Source organism: Molothrus ater, chromosome 16, assembly GCF_012460135.2.
Source record: "Molothrus ater isolate BHLD 08-10-18 breed brown headed cowbird chromosome 16, BPBGC_Mater_1.1, whole genome shotgun sequence".
Classification (NCBI taxonomy): domain Eukaryota; kingdom Metazoa; phylum Chordata; class Aves; order Passeriformes; family Icteridae; genus Molothrus; species Molothrus ater.
Window position 1 is genome coordinate 4261501 of NC_050493.2, and position 20289 is coordinate 4281789.

Consider the following 20289-nt stretch of genomic DNA (forward strand, 5'->3'; position numbering starts at 1 on the left):
ACCTGCGTGTGTAAATCTCCGGAGTTCTTCCCGTGTCTTCCAGTTGTCCTCTTGTTTCCTGCTTCAGAACCTCACTGACGGGCTGGGGGCCTCAAAGTGCACAGGGCAAGTGCCCCGGCAAAGCAAAGCTGCTGCTGCCTCCTCGGAGGGAAACTTCTCCCCTCTCTCCCATCTGCTGGTATCTGATCCTACCTGCTGGTGCTTTTAGCCAGGAGAAATGTGGAGCTCAGCCACGTTGCCATGAGCTGTGGGAGCGTTATCAGTGCTCAGGGCTGAGGGAGCAGGGTTGGAGAGGGTCCAGCCTTCCCCTGGCAGGAGCACAGAACCCATCGGCCTCTTGAGCTTTGGCTATAAATAGCAGGAGGAGCAGAGAGGAGCAGCGTGCCCTGGCCATGGCAAGGGAGGCTCTGCTCTCGTGCTGCCAGCACAGCACCAGCACCCAGTCCTGCTCCGTGGGAAAAGGGAAGGGCCAGGGTGGTCACTTCCCAAGGCAGAAAGGGGAATACGTGTGTGGTTCCCCTTTTTACATTAATAATCAATGAGTCTGTGAATGTTTCCAAAGGTTTCCTCTCCTGTGCCAATCTACAGAGGATGTGGGTAGTTCCAGCTCATGCTCCAAGCCTGGCTTTGTTTGAACTGAGGCATCTCAGGAGATCTTTTGAGGGTCTGCCAAGAGACAACCATCAGGCTAACGCTGCTCTTTGGGGCAGAGCTGCCAGGGATCTTTCTGCTTTTCTCTGTGCCCCTCTCCTCCATCTCCCCCAGCTCATAATGAGAGCCCACCAGCCTGGATTGTGCTCCTGTGCTCCTGTCCCCCTCCAGCTGGTGGGACAGCGAGCAGAGCACTCTGAGTGTTTGAGGGAGAAATCTCACCTGTGCCTGGGACTGACTGCTAAGCAGAGAGGAGCTCTCTGTGTGGGGGAGCTGCCCTGGTTTCATTTGCATCTGTTTGTTCAGATGGCCCAAGCTCCTGTGTGAGCATGTTCAGTCTTTACTGGGGACGTGGCTGACCTCTTCCTGGCCAACTTCAGACCAAGAAAACAAAAGCACCTACATGGGACTTGAGGTAGGTGTGGACTGGTGGTGTCATTTAGACCAACACAGCAAAAACCCTTGGAGAAGAACTAATCACATCAAAACTGAGTTAGCAATCTCAGAAATCAAAACACCTTTTATTCCTGGGGGAAGTTGCTGTTTCTCTGAGACAGCAACAGCTTGGGGTGAGGAAGGCTGGAAGCAGTGAGCTGAGCAAAGCTGGCCCAAGGCAGCCCCAGCCTAGTTGTCCTCCCAGCGCCAGCGATGAGGGGACGATTCCCCTTTGGAAAGTTTTCTGGAACTCAGCTTCCTCCGCAAGGAGGAAAATTTGTCTCCAAGAACTTTGCGTAGCCCAGTGCTGTCCCTAGCAAAGGGCAGGTCCTTCCTCATAGCAGGCAGCTGGCCTGTAAACATTTCCCACTTAGCCAAGGCGTCCACACTCCTGTCCACTTGAGCCAGTTCCTCCTCAGAGACGTTCCTCTCCAGGGCAGCGATGCACATCTCCAGCCACAGCTCGTAATCCTTGATGGTGTCCGTGGCCTTGCTGTGCCCAGGGGGCCGGGGCTGGCCCTGCCCCTCCTGCAGGGAGCTGGGCTGCTCGTCCTGCTCCAGCTCTGGCCCCAGGGACAGGCCCTGGCTGCAGGTGTCGGGGGTCAGGGGCTCGGACAGGGAGGTCACGGCCTCGGAGTCGTTCTCGCAGCACATCCCGGAGTCGGAGCTGAACGGGAGGATGTCCTCAGAGGCAGAGAGCTCTGCTGACTCCTGCCTTGGCCACGTGGACAGCACGGTCTGTGTCCAGGCATAGAGCTTCTGTGGTGAGAGGAGAAAGGTTTCATTGTGGAGGATGAGAGATGCTATTACACCTTCCCTGTGTTTGCCAGGTAAGCCTGTTTATCTTGGGTGGCTCAGCTGCTGCTGCCGCAGTCCTCTCTGCCAGACACTGGGGTCAGGCAACTCCTGGTGACCCTACAAAGCAGGGGCTTTCTCTTGTCCCATTTACTTGGACTGTGGCAGAGCTGCCTCCAGTCAGATGTGGACTTTATCTGCCCTGTTATTGAAGGTGGTAGGAGCAAACTGCACCAGATCACTCTCTGCTGTGTGAATGTGGCCTCTAGGAGAGGCAAACCAATGCCTCTCCAGAGGAAACTCTGTCATTGTAGAAACTCCTCAGATAGTGGTGAGGAATTGTGTTTCATCATGTTATTAATGCCTGTGTTTTATTCCTAAGAATAGCTCTTCCCCTCCCAAGCTGAAATGAACAAGTGGGAGGCTGATTCTAGAAAAGAATTAATGAAAGGAAAATGTCTGAGACAATTTCCTTTTTAAATATTAAATGCCACAATGAGGCATGTAACAGGTTGCTCCTGGCACGTTTGTTCCTCACGCTTTAGGGAATGAACCACAGTACTCCAGTCATCCTGGGTAAAAGGTGATCTCGTCTGCCTTGCTGCCAGTGTTGAGGGTTTTTTGTGTGTATTTTTCAGTTTTTCACACTCCTGTGGCCTATTTCGTCTCCTTTACTCTCTGCAGCACCCAGTGATGCATCTGCAAAGCCCCAGTTGCTCAGCAGTGACAGGATTAGCTGGGCTGTCCCCACAGTGTGCCAGGCACAGAGCTGGACCTGTCCCTGCTCAGCTCAGGGGGAGCTGCAGTGCTTGAGGAGCAGGCAGGAGATTCCCAGCCCTGTGCAGCTCCCTTCTCTCACAGCCCCCCACTGCTCCCTCCTCCTTTCCTCCTCTATTGCTGTCTCTTCAGGCAAGTGACAGAAAGGATAAAGAGCTCAAATTGAGTGGGTGGGAGAAATCAGCCCTGCTTCTCATTTCAGTCTGAGCATGGAGCCTCGGGGAAGAATTCTGTACAGGAATAAAATGGACTCTTTCAGCTTAGCTAATCCACCCTGCCCCCTCCCTCTGGGGCAAGAAAAATTGTAAAGGAACAACTTTTCTCCTGCCTGGTCCCACCTCCAGTGGGCTTTCCCTCCCTCTGGGTTTATCCAACAAAGGCAGTGCCAGAAGCTGCAGTGGGAGCTGGGCTAAAGAAGTGGACAGCAAAGCTACTGGAAAGCTGCAAGCAGCCCATGATTTTGTAATGGCTCTAAATTCCCAAGAATAGTGAATCTGGGAAGGAATCCCAATTGCTACTTAGCCCAATTCCCAGGAATAAAAAAGCTGTGGAGATGTGGATTTCCAACAGTACATTGGGGTTGTTCAAGGCAAAAAAGGGGGATAATCTACTCAGGATCACTGCCTGAATTCCCAGAATCTCTTCAATCTCTCTCATCCTTTGGGTGGCTTTTTCATTTGAACCTTGGGTGGGTTTGAAGGGCTGCAGCCTCTTATGTTCTCCTGTTTAACCAGGAAAGAATGAGCTCTGTGTGGGTTTTGTTTACCTGCAGGCAAGAGCAGCTGAAGTGGATGTCCACCCTGAGGATGTCACTAAGACCTGCTGTCTGTGTGTGTGTGGCCACTGCAAACTCATCCAGCACCATGTGAGGACAGCCTGGGATGCTGCACAAGCAGCAGGTGGAAATGTGGAAATGTTGATTGTGGTGGGGAAACACCAGGACAATTAATTTGCTTTCAGTTTTCGAGATGACTCATGCTGGAATAAGGAGCTGGGATAAAAAATGGAGTGTGGTTCTGAGTACAACTCAGATAAGTTGAGGAGCTCTTTCTGCTGCATAAGCACTGGTTTCCTGCCCCAGATTGCAGATCTGAGCAGTGTTACCTGGTGCTGCTGAGGCACAGCTTGGTTCTGGCATTTCCTGTGGTTATTAGGAGTGTCTGAAGCTGTTTTGTGGCAGGTGGGGACCTGTGATTGTTTCCAAGAGGAAATGTGACTTCAGACTTACACTTAACATGCTTGGCAAGTTAACTTTGCTCTCTGTTATTGTCTCCAAATGCTTTCTGCCCTCTTCTGTCCTGTTCCTTAACTATTTAATTCATCTCGGGCATTTATGTCTCCTCTCAACACCATGGCAAAGCCTCTTACAGAGATTATCACAGCTGTCTTACACCAGCTTATGCTGGTATCTAGTTGAGCTTTGCCCTCTCAAGGAAGCAGATGTGACATTTGGCAAGTGCCTCATTCCTTAAGGTTTGTGTTCCCTGTCACCAGAGGATGCTGAGCCAATTACTGTATTTGCTGCAGGTGTAAAGGCAAAAATATTTCTAGAAAAGATAAATGCAGGTGGCCATTCTCTTCTAGAAAGCACTGGCTGGATGATGACAGGCTGGGTGTTTAAATAAAGCAGAATTTATTTGCTTTATTTAAGCAGAATCTTCTGGTGGTCTGGGCAATTTAGACACTTCTCTGACAGAAGTAGGGACCAAACAGCCACAGAGTCAGAGAAGGGTCTGGCAGCACCACAGATAAGTAGGAAAACCACAAAAAAGTGTGTGTTTCCTCACAGTCTTTGCCATGCTTCTGTGTATCTGATTCCATGCTGAATGAAACCAGAGGCATCTCCTTTCTCATTCTGCTCGTATCTTGTTACAAATACAACCCACAGACTTTAAAATAGGCAGCCATGGAAAATCCTACCTCTGAACATGATGTGTGTCAGACAGGAATCACAGCCAGGGGGAAGATGGGTGCTGAGTGAGAAAGGGGACGTTATTTCTATTCCACCAACCATTTGGCTACTGAATCCTGCTTTTCAGACAGCAGAGGTAGAAAACCCTTTCAAGAGTTAAGGGTGTGTTAGCACTGTTCCTGGTCTGTCTAAATGTGGTGTTAGCAGTGGTATGGGTGAGAGAGAAGAGACAAAAGATGAGTCTGGGACCCTGCACATACTGGGGGTAATAATTTGGGATCCATTCTCATAGATTTAAACAGAGGAATTGCAGCAAAGTACACACACGATGTGTCCTCCCTGTTCCCAGCAGCCCCAGAGAGGCAAAAACCCAGGGTGGCAGAGGAAAGGGCGTAGCTGTGGGAATCCCTGCACTCACTGCTGCTCCTGCTTGCAGTCTGCCTGCCCTTCCCACTTCGTTTTTGGGAATAGGAAAGTGTGGTTGGAGTGTGGCAGTGTCCCTTGGGAGGAGCCAAAATCCCTGGAACTGTGCAGAGCGCTTTGTTGGTCAGAGCCTGTGCAGAACACCCCCATGTTCAGGTGTGAGGTGCCTCAGCCCTGCATGCTGAGAGTTCCTGAGATCTCCTGCCTTCCCCAGGCTGCTGCAGCACCCTCAGCGCTGGGGTTTGGGCTGGGCCAGCCTGTCCCTGCCCTGTCCCTGCCCTGTCCCTGCTCCGGGAGGCTCTGGGGCTTGGGGCTCACCCTGTAGCGCTCGATGAGTTTGAAGCCCACCACGTGCTGCAGCTTGCGCAGGCAGATGGGGCAGGGCTCCAGCGGCCGCAGCAGCGCCTCCTCCAGGCTCAGGGCTCCCTGCATGATGCACTGCAGCCAGCGACACGTCCCCAGCCCCATCAGGTGGCAGATCTCATGGCAGGTCACCTGTCGGGGAAGCAAAGATCGCAGCAGTGCATGGTCATTCCTGTTTCTGCTGCCCCCTCCTCTTCTCCTCTGCTGTTCCACCTTCCCTGCTCCCCCACAGGCTGACCAAGCTCCTGCTCAGCAATGGCTCTCCCCCAGCCTAGGCCTGTCCAAGGTGGCAGGAGAGCCTGGCTGCCTCTTCCCAGCTCCATGTTTGTGTTGTGGAGAAGGAGGGTGAGGCAGATGTGGGGAGCCCTGTAGGCAGAATGCTTGGTGGTGCTGCTGCTCTTCCCAAAGGACAATGTGGTGGTTTTTGTTGTTTTAGGGGTTTTTTAAAGAGGAAAACCAGTCCCACCGGGGCCTGAAAAGAGCAGCGCAGCTTGTGTGAGAAATGTGCAAGAAGCTGTTGGCAATAACAGATCTGAGTCCTTCCAGAACAGACTCCATTAACATTTGTGCCAAAGCAGAAAACTGAGCTGGAGTCAGCTGGCCAAGCATGACTGCCTTGGGAATTGGCAACTGTGGAAAGGCTGAGGATGGAGGACTCCTCTCCTCCTCCCATTGCCACCTAATATAATTTAAAATTATTACAGGAAGAGGCCTCAAACTAGAAAATCCTGAGCAAATACCAGGGGAGCAAAGGGAAGTGGCTTTGAATGTGCTGGTGCGACTGCTCTGTGTGGGCCACCTTGGGAGGGTCACTGGAAGCAGAGCTGAGATAAGGCAGATGTTGGGATGAGGGAGAACAGCACTCATGAAGATGATGTGTTGGAGGTTAGGGAGGTTTAAGGGCTCTGCATTTATAAAGATGACTTGGCTGAGGTATTCTTGTCCTCCATCCATGCAACAGGGATGGCACAGGGACCTCTCCCCTTACAGATGTCAGTGTCTGAGGAGGACAGAGTCACCCTTTGCAGCCATCCATTGGTTACACACAGCTCCACCAGATATTCTAATTATCCTTCAAATACTGTATCATCCCTGCTGTGCCTGACAAGAAAAATACTCAGGATTACCCAAGCATGAGCCTGGGAGCTGGGCAGGGCTGTTTCAGTCCTGCTCCACGACAAAACCTGGTTTAGTGGAAGGTGTCCCTGTCCACGTTAGAGGTTTGGGACAAGATGGTCTTTAAGGTGCCTTCCAACCCAAACCATTCTGTGATTCTGAGGCAAGCCCTGTAGCCTCCCCAATAACTGATGTTGTCACTTGCTCCAGTGGCGAGGGGAGTAGGAGCTGTCCATGCAGGGCTGGTTCATTCTGCATTAAAATGGAATCTCTTTATGTCTGAATTCAGTGTGGATGTAGCTGTGACTGCCTGTGCTTCTGGAAGCAGTCTCATGGCTGCTTCACTGGGCTGAGGCCTGTTTTATGCCTTGGCCTGCAATATTTAACCCTACCCAGGAAGAAGCAAGGGGTGCAGGAGGTTGCTGGTCCTACCTTACAGCACTGGACCATCTCCTGGGCACTGAACTGCAAGTTCCGCTCTCCACCCTCCTTGCTGACTTCACAGAGCTCTTCCTTCTGTGTGGGTGGGTTCAGGCTGCTACAACCAGCCTGGGGGAAATCCCCAGAAAACCTGGCAAAGCTGCAGACTCCCACTTCTGTGAAGAGAGGGGAGTAAAGTCAGGCATCTGCTCTTTTACAGCTGTCTCTCACCTTAGGCAGCATGAAAATACAGCTGTGGGAGCACAGTCCAGCTGGGCACACAGGGTGTGATGAGACCCACTCCCCAAAAGGTTGGTATCACCTCAGTTACCTCTGCCTGGATCAGGAGCTCTGATCCCCCTAATTTCACATTGGGGGAAAGTTCCTCTTAGCAGGGAATAGCATATTAAGATTTGGCTATTCCAGTCTCACAGGGAAGGGATTTTGGTACAGTGCTGCCTTATTCACACACTGTGCTGAATCACCATGGGACACCAGCCCACCTTGTCCTGGCAGAAATTTGCTGAATGTGAAGCTCCAGGTCTCACATGGGTAAAGGTCCAGCAGGGTAAGTCCAAGGACACACAGGGCATCCATGGGTTTGTTGTTCTTCAGGAAATTCAGGATCCCATCTGGACAAATACAAGAGAGATGTTCATTTAAATGAAGAATCCCTGGAAGGCACAGAGCCAGAATTTCTGCTGCTGATGGGAGGAGGATGTAATCCAAGCCCTGATGGGGCAGAGCTGCTGGATTCATCATCTCAGGTGGAGAACCATGGCTGTGTAGCCCATCTCTCAAATCAGAGAAGACTTGAATTTGGAAGTGGTGCTGGGCACAGAGTCAAAACAAAGCAGAGTTGCTGATGAATTCAGTACTAACCCATGGAAATGAGCACCTGGAGCAGAATTTCCCTACAGGCAGTTCAGAACCGAGCTGGAACAACCGCAGGGCTGCAGTGCTGGGTCTGTGCTGAGCATGTGCTGCCCATGGTACCTGCAAACATCTCATTCCAGGTGGATGTTTGTGCAGTGCAAGTTTGGCAACTGGCAAACCCAGTCCCCTGGGGAACTGTGTGACACTTGAACCCAAATTTCCTATCATGAAAGGCCTGTGAGTTCCCCCCCTGCACCACCCAGGCCAATAATTTACTTTGGCTCTGGACAGGGGATGGGAGAACTCAGACTGCACCAAATCAACAGAGCCTTCCCGCAGAGCTGATCCGATCCAGAGCTGGACCTGAACATAATAGCACTGAAAAACACAAACAGCAGAGGAAAATATGATGAAAGTCACTTTGTTTTTTATTCCTGTTTCCAGCCTCAAAGCTCTGGGCTTTCCATGGGAACAGGATTTCTGCCTTTTCACTCCCTTCCTCATCCCCTCCCAGGCCAGGCAATGAAGGGCTGTGTCAGGCATTTCCTAAGGCAGAGCTCGTGTCCGTGTGCCAGGCTGGTGTCTCGGTGGGCTCCCTGCTGCCAGCTCCTTGCTCACCTGCGTGGAGCTGCACCCTGTCCGAGTCCCGGCTGTGGCGGAAGCAGCAGTGGATGGAGGAGACTGGGATGGAGGGAAGGCACTTCACACGCAGGCCCAGGAAGAAAGACTCCACACAGCTCTGCAGGGAATCCAGCAGCGAGAGCCCAGCGGGGCCTTCGATTAAATCTGAGGAGAGAGGCTCTCTGTCAGTGCCTTGCAGCCAGGGTGAGCATTAGGGTCTGATGGGGTTTTGTGGCACTGGCCACAGCAACTGGGCAGGCTGGTTCATTCTGGAGCTCATTGCTCACTCTGGGATGTGGTGAATGCCTCTGGATGGTTATGGATATAGAGGAGGAGAGGGAGCTCTTTCTGAGAGGTTGCTCAAGGCATCAGTATGCTCTCATTAGCAGAGCAGATGTGCTGGAAGGTTGTCTCCTGTTTAAGTTGTGCAGAATGATTAACGTGGGAACGGGTGGCTGTGTTTAATGAACCATCAGAGACAGACCTCCAGAAATGCTAGTTTTTCCAGCATTGTTTCATACTTTGATATACACATATGCATAAATTCATAGCGAGCCTCACCCAGGGGCACACATACCATTTATATGGCAGGTCTACCACCACAGCTTGTGACTCTGGACTGGGGACATGTCAGAGCCTTGCCTGTTACACTTGTCTTTGCTACGGCCATTGCATTTGCAGGTGAATCCTTAGAGGAGGGTGTTAGCAGCACTCAACACCACCCACCGCCCTCCTGTGTCTCTCCAGGCAGCCCAGTGAAGATCCCCCCATTACCTATAGGCTGCAGGTAAATGTGCTTTCGACAGAAGTTCTGTTTCCTCCTCAGCATGGCGTGGTAGAAGGTCTCGAAGTCCTCGGGGGCATCGGGGTGGCTGAGCAGCCAGTCGAAGGCCGTGCGGATGAGCAGCGTGCAGAACAGCGTGCGCTGGGGGTTGTAGGCCTCGGACAGGAACAGCTTCTCGGCCCTGGAGAAGGCCTTGGCGTAGAGCTCCTGCAGCGCGGGGTCCGTGGAGATGAGCGCGTCCTTCAGAGCGCGGGGCCCGAAGCTGAACTCCTGTGCGTGTTTGCACTGCAGCATCGCGGGGCACGGCAGCGGCGGCACGGCCTGAGGGAGGGGACACGGCCATCAGCGCCAGGCCTCGCCAGGGATGGGAAACCTCACACCTGGGGGACACAGCCGTCAGCACCGGGTACACATGGGATGGGATCTCATCAGGGATGGGAAAACTCCTCATGCCTCGGGGACACGGCCATCAGCGCCCAGCCTCACCAGGGACAGGAAAGCTCCTCACACTTGGGGGACATGGCCATCAGTGCCTGGCCTCACCACAGATGGGACACGGCCATCAGTGCCCGGCCTTGCCAGGGGTGGGAAAACTCCTCATGTGTGGGGGACACAGCCATCAGCGCCCAGCCTTGGCAGGGACAGGAAAGCGCCTCACATTTGGCCCTTGCAGCAATGAGCACCAAAATCCCGGCTGTAGGGTGTGGTGGGATTCTGTAAACACTGCACCTTGAGCTCCAGGCCCCACACTTCGTGTGGGAGTGGCTGTTATGGGCTCTCCATGTCCCCATGGCTGTCACTGGTTCAGGGACCCTGTGCCAGGAGATGGTGCTCAAGAATGCACAGCCCCAAAATGGTGCTGGGTGTCTGGAGTAAACCAGATGGCTTCACTGGTTTGGGGTTTTTTTGGTGCTCTGTCCTGAAGCCCCAGAAAGATGAGAAATACCTCTCAGTGTTGTGCAACTGATTGCACTGGACCTTGTAGGCTGTGGTGCTCTTATTTGCTTGGGATAAACCACACTCCTTGGAACAGGTCCATGCCAGGAACAAAGAGGTTGATGTTGGTCTTTATCTGTCGATCAGAAGCCTAAACTTCTGCCTTATCTGACACCAGTGAGAGCAGCTGTTCTCTGGTGACAATTTCCTCTAATACCTTTTAATCCTAACTATTATCCCAGGGCATCTTTGGCTCCCAGTGCTGTTGTCAGGCTGCAGGATTTGGGTACATTTGCCCAGCCAAGGTGGGACTTGCTGTGCGAGGCTGGTGGTGCCTCTCTAGCAGGACACGCTTGGGCCCATTGCCATCGTGTCCCTTCATGAACAGCTTCATGTCACACTGTGTTAGCATCAGCAACGCTGGGGATGATGTCAAGTGGTAAATAAAGAGCAAATGAAAGCCTGCAGCACAAAGAAACTAATTTGGAGCTTCCTGGAAATATCCTCTCCAGGGTCCTGTCTAAGGCCAGCATTCCCCAAAGCTGCAGAATTCCTATTCTTATTCCCATTCCTATTCCTATTCCTAGCACCTATTTCCCACTGCAGTTTATGCACTTGGGGAGGTGCCAGTGAACACCTTGGGGAGAAGGAATCAGAAGAGGAAACAAAGCACAACCCCCATGACTAGTCCATGTCTGGATTTTTCCTTTTTGTAAGGAGACCATGCCAAGCAGAACTGGAGCATTTTGGAGCAGTGCTTTGGGCTTTTTGCTTACCACAGGTAAGTGCTCCACCTGTTCACAGCAGAATGAGAAATTTGAGGGATACATGCACAAAAGCCCAGGGTTTCTAGGAATAAGTGTTGCCTTCCTCTAGGCAAGTTCATAGTAACTCAAAAGGAGCCAGAAAAGCTTTCTGGGTGGACATCAGCTGCTGACCATCACTGCTCTAGCAGCAGCATTCAATCACAGGGAAAAAAAAAGAGCGATTAAATATTTTAAGGAGGAACTGGTTAAGTCTATAATTTAAGTAGGTCTTTAGCCTAGTTCTGCTAGGTAAGTGGCATTCACTGGCCCCTGAGGACAGCAATATGATTAAGAAAATTCAATATTTAAAAAAAGTAGTACCAACATGAGCCAAAGCCTCTCCTCACTTATGCAGAGGTGGTTTGCACTTTAAGAGGAAAGTGGCAGCCCATTAAAATTAACACTGCATTCCTTCTCATCTAACCCTTGGGAAGAGCTGGGTATGTATTGGTAGTCCTTAAAAGGGCTCATTTAGTGTGATCTTTTTTGTCTCTAAGGGTGTGTAGCTTGGAGAGGGAGTGGATAAGCAGTTTTCTTTCATTTTTGCAAGCTTTGTATTTCACTTGCATTAGAGGCTGACAGCAGGTGGCATGGGGGGACCTGAAGTGGTACAAGGTTCCTAATCCAGTGAAAGTTTAGAAAAAAAAAAAATCTGTGATACTTTCTGAGCTCTTCTTATTGCCAAAATTGTCCAAATTGTTCCAGCTGGTTTTTACAGGGAGCAGCAAGAGTTTGTGTGAGGTTTCCCTGCACTTGGTGACCCAAATCTCTACACTTCTGACTTCCTTCCAGATTTGGGAGCACAAAGTGAGAGTCTGACCCCAGCAGGTCACCAGGAGTTTTGCCTTGGAGTAGGGTGAAGATTGGCATTTTCCTAATGGACAAGATTTCACTTGTTCTGCACAACCTTTAAATACAAGCATCCTTTTCCTGGTGATTGCAAAACTTCCACTGGGGAGCTCTTGGCAATATTCAGCTCCCTGAGGATGTGATGCTGCTGCCTGCCCAGTGCAAGTCAAGAAAGAGACTTTGCACTTGGTCCAGGTTGAGACTGATCATGTTAAAGGATTTAAATTTCAGAGTTTCTGGAAGCATGAGCTGCTTTCATTAATGTTTTGGGCAGCAACTGGAGCGTTGGTCAGGGGAGGGGGAGCTGGTTGGAAAATGAATGCATTTTTCTCAGCTAAATAGGAAGCAGCAAAGAGTGGATGTATGTGACAGCAAATACAATGAGTGCACAGTCTTGCAGTAAGTGTTCCCCCCAGGGTCCCTCATGGAGTGTAGTGTGAGCCCAAAGCTATGGGATATACATTGTTTCCCTAGACTTCCTAAAAGGGGACATTCACCCAGCTCCAGACATTCCCAGCTGTGTCCATGGGTGTTTTGTGATGTTCCTCATGCCCAAGGGTGCCCATGACGACGCTTTAGGGGTTCAAAAGCTCGGGCACAGGGAGGCATTTGCAGGAATTCAGTCTGGAATGACATGTGCCTCCTTCTCCTGGAGAGTCTGCCTTTGCTTCCAACAGAACAGCAGCAACCCACTACACTCCCCAAATCCAAGACAATTGCTTCTCTTTAGTAAGCTTTTCTAAAATACTTCATTGGAGAAAATTAATGCTTCAGAAAAAATTTCTGGACCAACTTTAGTGGTTGAAAAAAGAAGCTCTTTTACCAGGTTAGCCATAGTAGATGTTATTTGTCTTGGTCTAATATAGGGATATGGTATTTCATTTAACTGGAGCAGAGCTACAGGGCTTTATAATTTTTAGTTCTTGTGCTGAGGGTGCCGGGTGTAACTCCCTGAGGCAGTCCCTCAGGAGGGAATGGCACTTTGGCTTGGATAGTTTCTTTCCCAACTCAGTTTTTAAGATGACAAGGTGGGGATGAAGAAGTGGAAGCACCAATGCATCCTTCTGCCCTTCAGGTACTTTAGAAGATGTTCTGCCTTTAAAGAAGCTGTTTTGGCCCCTTGTGAAATGACAAGCTGTGGGACCTGACCAGCAAGTCCTGGGGAGAGAAAGTAACTCCTTTTGTTTAAAAGGCCACTAATTTGTAGTTGCACTTAAGAAAATGCTTTAAGCAAAATAATAATCTAGAGATCTGCTGCAAGTGGAGACACTCCCCACATCCACTCCTGTGCTGTTTTTTACTTTACCATTAGGAAAACATCCTGTTCCCAAGACACATTTCGTGGTTCCATCTCACAGCCACTTGCTAACATTGTAATTTTTCCTAAGCCAGGAGCAACTGTGTTGGACCACATGAGATCCATGAAGGTTGGACCTGATGATCCTGGAGGTCTCTCCAACCTCAGTGATTCTGTGATATGAAGGAGCAATCAATGTCCCTGTGTGCAGGACGGAACATGTGCAGGACCCAGGGGCAGGGAAGGAGCCTTGCTGGGAATCTCATCCACTCCTGGAGATCCTCCTCTTTTTCTTTGTTATTTGCATATTTCATATCATCCATCATCACCTCCACACAGTGCAGAGGAGACACAGAGAACCCAAAGGTTTTGGCACTTGGCTCCTTGTCTGCCCCTGGCACCACCTTTCCCAAGGATTATATTGTAGGACATCAGTTGTGGCCTTTCTGCTCGTGGTGCTCCACAAGGCAGGAGCTCCAACACACTCCCTGAGGCTTTCAGCACCACCCCAAGGTTTCAGACCAGATTGGGCACATTACACAAATCTGTTTACTATGGAATCTGACAGATTTTATTTTCATGGTGAGTGTTTTCACAAGAAACACCCCAAAATCCAGGCTCAGCACGTGACACCTGAGCAGCCTGTACACTCCCTTTCCCACAGTAACCTGTTAATGTGCTTCATGTGCAATTCAGGTTACTCATAAATAATTCTCTTTGCAAATCAGACACATATAAATTATTCTCTGTAATTGAAAATTACCTATGAATTATTCTGTTTGTAATTCACAGACATGTCATTTATTCTCTAATATATTGACATTGCTTTCTTGGATAGATATGCCTGTGGCTGACAGTAACAGGATGATTCTCAAAGGCCGAGGCAATATCATACAGTGTGAGTTCATTTGGGATATTCTGACAAAACATGGATGGTCTTGTGTGAAGAAATTCCATGTACAGGTCAGAAAGGGCACTCAGCGCATTATGAAGTTATTTGGTATTGTATAGAATTTGACCCTAACATTACAAAGATTGTATAATTTTTAAGGTCTTTCTAAAGCTATTTATTTTATAAGCTAACTTGTAAGTAATTTCTAGTTCTGACTCTCCCATAGGCACTGCAGATGCACAGAAGCTTCCCTCTGTTCCCTTCCCCTCTCAGCTCTTGTGAAGTATTTGGAGGCAAACTGACTTACCTGGCTCTTTGCATGTCAGAGGGACATTATCAGGGTCTCTTAACACTGATTAATTACCTTTGTTAGGTGCTGCACTGTAAACAAGCAGTGATAGTGCAGAAAATTCATCGCCAGTCAACAGAAATGAAAGGCCCAGAGCAAACATAACGAGCGATAACTAATTATCAACACATGCTCCAGTTACTTAATAGCTCTTTCCCTGAGATTTGCACTTGGTGTCTGCTACTGCTGCTCCAGGATCAGCCTCTCCTTTTCAGTGCTTCCCAGTATTGCACCCATGACAGCCTGAAAGCAATTTTCTCAATTTATTTGTTTACATGTATAGAAAGCGATTTTTCTTGACTGAGAAGCTCTGCTCCAAATAAAATTCTCACTGGTCCAGCTCCTTCCTCAAGGAGCTCAACACAGCCCCTCACACAGACCCAGGCTTTGCCTGCTGAGAGGCTCAGCTCCTGGGGTCACACCAAATCTCTTTGGCCAGGCTCAGACCTGGATTTGAGATCCTCAGCAGTTTTCAGAACCAATCCCCTCTGCTCACAGAGAAAATCCACTCTGGACCTGCTCAGCCCTCTACTTGCACCCTCATGGAGCTCTGGCATGCTCTGTCCAGTTGGCATTAAGTAGCCACAGAGCACTGAGTCAGATCTGTGTGTGTTCCAGCCCAGAAACTCAGATAAAGCCTTCTGGCCTCAAGTAGTGCCAGATCCCAATAATATTTGTGTGTAATGTCTCTAGAATATGTCTGTGGCTCAGAAACAGATGGTCTCGGGAAGAGTCATTCCTGGTGCTGTGGAAACCTTCAGAGATTCACACGTGCATTTACCAGGAGCAAAATCTGCCTGTCCTGTTGGAGCTGTGATTGATGTGTTGCTGCTGCAAGACTCAGCCCTGGAAGTTTGTCCTCTCAGGAATCTGCCTCATTAATTAACTTAGACTGCTGGACAAGTTAGATGGACAACTCAACAATATGCAAAAAAGGTTTGCAAGGTGAAAGACAAGACTTGTAAAGGTCATTAAATACCTAAGATGGAGGCAGATGCTTCCTTTTGTCCTTATTTAAATATTCTTATTTAAGTGTTCTTAAGTATTTAAGAACACATACACGTCCACTTTGCCTTTGATTTTGTTTTATGTTAAAGCCTGCTCTCTCAATGTGCTGTGCTTCATTTTAATACGTCCTGAGGACATACATTATCCCTCGGTTCAGCCTTCTCTTCTACAGGTTTTATTTATTCTATGCTCGTACAAAGCACTACCCTATTTTTCAGTGCCTGCCATTTGAGGCTTTCTAAGTGTCACACAAACATTCATGAACTTCTCTGTGCTAGCCTCCAGAAAGTAAGCTGGCAGTATGTGCCTTTCCCCCTCCTCCCCCTCATCACCCATTTATTCACCATTTTCAGAGTTTTCTCTGTTCATTTTAGTCTGGTTCAAGTGCCTGTGCTGCTTCTCCCATGCACACATGTGATGAAGGGCTGGCTGTGTTCTCCTTCCCTGGCTCTGACATGAAATAATCCTCCACAATCCATGTCTGCGTGCTGTGCACTTGCTAACCAGAGATCCAAAAGCACGGAGCAGCATCTATCAGAGCTGTACAACAAACGTAGCACTGCAGAGATAGCCGAGCTCTAATCACTCAGCTCCAGGCACTTTGCTCTTCATCATACTTGTCTAGACAGACTAAATGGTCTCTGCGAGACAGCCCCGGTGTTAGCCAGGAAAGCGGCTGCGTTTTCCATACGGATGAACTCCCAAACAGGTATGGCTAAGGGTGGGTATTCCCTGGAGCACGGGCGGTGTGGAAGTGCCTCATCCCGCGGTGAAAAGGTAAAAAGGCGCGGGGATGCGGTGCCTCCTCCTCCCAGCACACCCAGTGCTTTTTAAGCGGTGCCGCCAGGTCGGGGATGTTTGCGGGCATTTCGCAGCCCAGGGGAAGGAAGGGGCTCCGAGGTGTTACTACAGCCAGCATGGCTGGGGGGGACAACGACAGAGCCCAAAGCCACGGTAGGGGCCGGCTGTAGCTGATCAGCAGCCAGCGCTGCCCGCCGGAGGGTTGCTGCGTGCGAGGCATGTTCTGGAAGGGCCGCAGAAGCAGGTGCTGCTCCTGGGACACCTGAACAGCCCCGGCCCCGCAGGTGTGGAAATGGGGCTGTGGATGCTGCTCCCGGGTGCGGGAATCACACGGGTGGGTGTGCAGGGAGGGAACAAGTCCCCCAGCGCTCTGGGACGATGCACCAAGCACGAACACCGAGCTCACCCCCGGCACCGCAAACCCCCGGAGGCTGCACCGAGAGTGCCCGGGCGGGACCCCAGGAGCCCGTGGGGATGATGCCCGGAGCGCAGTCCCTAATCCCCGGCGGGAGATGCCCCGAGCGCGGTCACCAGCCCCCGGAGAGGGATGCCCTAAAGCGTGACCCGCCGCCACCGGGGGAGGATGCCCCGAGCACGGCCACCATCGCCCGCGGAGCGATGCCATCGCCGGGAAGCGCTGCCCGTCCCCCGGGAGGTGCCCCGAGCGTGGCCACCGTGACCCACGGAGCGGTGCCCGTCACCCCGGGGGCGATGCCCATCACCCACCTGGGGGTCCCGCCGCACTCCGGGGCCGCCCGGACCCCCCTTCACACCTGACCGTGCCCTCCCACGATGCGGCGACCCCGCGACCCCCCCGATCCGGACAGGACAGGACAGGACAGGACAGGACAGGACAGGACTCACCGCCCGCCGGGCCGGGACTGCGGAGGCCGGGAGGAGCGGCAGGGCCGGGGCACCCGGCTCGGGGCTGGCGAGGCGGAGCGGAGCCCGGCAGCGGCGGCGGCGGCAGGAGGAGCAGGAGGAGCAGGAGGAGGAGGAGGAGGAGGAGGAAGAAGAAAAGGGGGAGCAAAGGGGGGCTCGGCCCCGCCGCCGGGAGCCCGCGGGATTCGCCGAGCGGCCGCGCAGAGCCGCCTCCTGCCGCACCCGGGGCAACCGCCGGGGGGCGCCCGCGGGGAGCGGCCGGGACCGGGGACACCGCGACAGGGACGGGACACGGGGTCCGGGAGAGATACGGGGACAGAACACGGGGACAGGGACAGGACAGGGGGACAGGGACAGGAAACGGGGACAGGGAGAGAACACGGGGGCGTGGGGCACACGGGGACAGAGACAGGACAGGGGGACAGGGACAGGGCACGGAGTGCAGGGACAGGATACGGGGTGTAGGAGGGACACGGGGTGCGGGGCAGGACACGGGGTGCAGGAAGGACACGCGGTCCAGGAGGTGCGGGGTCAGGACGTGCCCGGTCGCGGCGGGTCCCGCTCGGCTGCCGGAGCCCGGAGCGGGGCGGGAGCGCACTCAGCCCCGGTTTGGGAAGCGCAGTCCCCAGAGAGCCCGGGCTGAGCAGCGCGGCGGTGCCGGGGGATGGAAACCCTTTAATGTGTGCTCTAAGGAGAGCTGGGCTGTCTGGGGGCCGGTTGTGCCGGTGGCTGGTGCCATCCCCGCCCTGCGAGCCGTGTTTGCATTCGCCTTGATGCCTCGCTCGCAGCATCGCTCCCACATGACCCGGATGCGTTTGTGTGTCCCACGATGTCCTTTAATTCGGGAATATTATCTGTTCTTGGAAAGGTTAATTACATTAAAGGAGTGGATCTCTGTTCCCATTTCTTCATGGCTTCATTTATTCTGCCTTTCATGTTTTGATCCTCTTCAGTGCTTTGATCCCTCACTTCTGCCATCCCTGAATGGGAGGAAAAAGGAATACCCTGGCTGGGACCCAAGCGTGTCCCTAAGTGACATAAACTCAAATTAGGAAAAAAAAATATATTTTACAGCCTCAGGGGCTGTAGCAGTGCTGGCAGCCCAAATGCCATCTGCATGCCCAGCACAACCATGGGGCTTGCAAGGGCCAGCAGAATGTCCTGGACCTGTCGTGGCCAATGACTGCATGCCATGCTGCAGGACTAGCAAGAGCAGGGTGAGACCATCCCTGCTGCAGCCTGCGTGCCTGGGACCTGCATTGCTCTGAAGGCACTGGCAGCATCACTGGTGAAAAATTGCCCTAATTTGCTGCTCTCATAATCAGGCCAAGGCAAAGCAGCAGCTTCTCCTGGCAGCAGACGCTGCTCGTGAATCTTCCTTGTGGGAAACCTTCCTGAGATTCAGCGTGTGGGAAGGGCAGGAGGGAATTCTGAGGCCTTGCAACAGTATCTTCTTCCACTTCAGCTGCTACCCAAGGCACAGGAGATGCCCTCTGTGCTGCTTTAATTGGTTGCTGCTTGTAATGAGACTTTATTTGTATTAATTACTTAAATTATGTATTTATGAGTTGCTCTGAGTACACCATCAACATGTTTAGAGCCATAACAAGCCTCAAAGAGTCAGCTCCTACATGAGGAAGCTGTGAACTGGAAAACCAGATGCACTGATACAGTGTGCTCCCAAAATGCACAATTATTTTTTAGTTGAACCTATTGTAAACTTAAAAATTAGTAGTTAGCTTAGCTGCCAGCCCACTGACTGACAGCACAGGTAAACAGGGCTGGTGTTGTTGTTAAATGTTCCCATAATGATGCATTTATCCTGGACAGGAACAGGGGCAGGTGGGCAGTCCTGGCCCAGCAGAGCTGGCAGTGAGGGAGAGGGAGGCAGGGACAGAGACAGTGATGAGGAAACAGCCACACACTCACTCTCTGACTTTTTAGGAGATTTTATCAAGAGAGGATCAGTAGAAAAGGAAGGGAGAAGGGAGCAGGAGGTGGTCAAAACTCAGATGAGAAGACAACCAGGAGCTGGAGAGAGCAGTGAATCAGAGAGATGGGATCTGGGACCATGCAGGGAGCAGAAGAGCTCTGGGACAGCTGCACTCACTCAGCATTCACTCAGCTGCCACTAGAGCTGGTCACAGCACAGACGTGGTGCTCACCACAAGTGGCCTTTATCTGCAGTGATCAGCAGCAGCCACCATTCTGCTCTGAAATCAGCTGTTTGTGCAAAGCTGTGTTTGCTGGAGCAGCCACAACCGGCGTCCTCCCCACAGGAGGATGTAAAATACAGGGGTACATGCCTTGGGCAGGTGAGTGCAGGAAACTTCATGGGGCAGCACATCCTCAGGGAGAATGAAAAAAATCCCAGAGGTGCTGCCTGAGACTGGAATTTAGGCAACTGTAGCTATTTAGCCAAAGAAAGTTGTATACATGCACAGATAGCTCCATGGGCAGAAAAGGCAGGTACCCATGAGCTGTGTAAGCCACAGAGAAGAGACAGCCCAAACCCACAGCTGCAGGCTGAAGGCAGACTAATTGAAATGAGAAAATAGGCATTAATTTTTTAAAGAATGAAGTTGATTAGCTGCTGGAACAAATTACTGAGGAAAGTGAAAGTCTTCCCATGTGATAGTGTTTTCTATTCCAGATAAGATGCCTTTCCCCAAGTGGGCTTCAGCCAAGCACATGTTCCCGTGCTCAGCAGAGCAAGGATGGGGTGAAATGTGGTGGTCTCTGCTCTGAGGAGGTGAAGAGGTAACTTTGTGGCCCCACCTTGATTTCAGGGAATAAAGGCTCTGCTCTTGGACTGGGTCTCTAAATCCCTCCTGGAGGGCGCTCCTAATTTCAGTTTGTGCTGCTACCACAAAGCACAAATGCACACAGGCAAATTTTCTGAAAGTTTGGACCACAGCAGCAGCCCAGAGAGAGCAGAGTGGGTTCAGCTTGTGTTATCTCTTTTCTGGTCAGTCACAAAACCCTGACCTACTCTTGGGCAGCACTGTAGAACTACCAGCAGCTACTTTGATGTTGGTCCTAAAGCAATTGCAGCCACATCTGTCCCACCTTTGGACACAAGGAGGAGAATCAGGGAATGCCCCCCCCCCAAAAAAAAAAAAAAAGTAAGAATCTAATCTCACATTGCTGCTTCTATGGAAATCAGTAAAGTACAAAATTTGCTACGAGGAGCAGGCTCAAAATCAAAAGGTGAGATCTCCTCCATGTTAATGGTGATGGAAAGGAGGAGAAACGGGACTGACTGGTTTGCACAGGAGATGGAGAGTTCCCAGCCT

The 20289-nt window shown here is 51.4% G+C and overlaps 1 protein-coding gene across 1 annotated transcript; it reads right to left on the minus strand.

Moving 5' to 3' along the window:
- Positions 1-1144: 1144 nt before the first annotated feature.
- Positions 1145-17222, minus strand: AMZ1 (archaelysin family metallopeptidase 1). The gene is made up of 7 exons (XM_036392075.2): positions 16976-17222; positions 9164-9494; positions 8387-8554; positions 7396-7524; positions 6905-7068; positions 5312-5488; positions 1145-1845 (listed from the first exon to the last, which is right to left on the minus strand). Exons 2-7 carry the CDS (start codon positions 9465-9467, stop codon positions 1276-1278), a joined length of 1512 nt encoding a protein of 503 aa, XP_036247968.1. The 5' UTR covers positions 9468-9494; positions 16976-17222; the 3' UTR covers positions 1145-1275.
- Positions 17223-20289: the final 3067 nt, after the last annotated feature.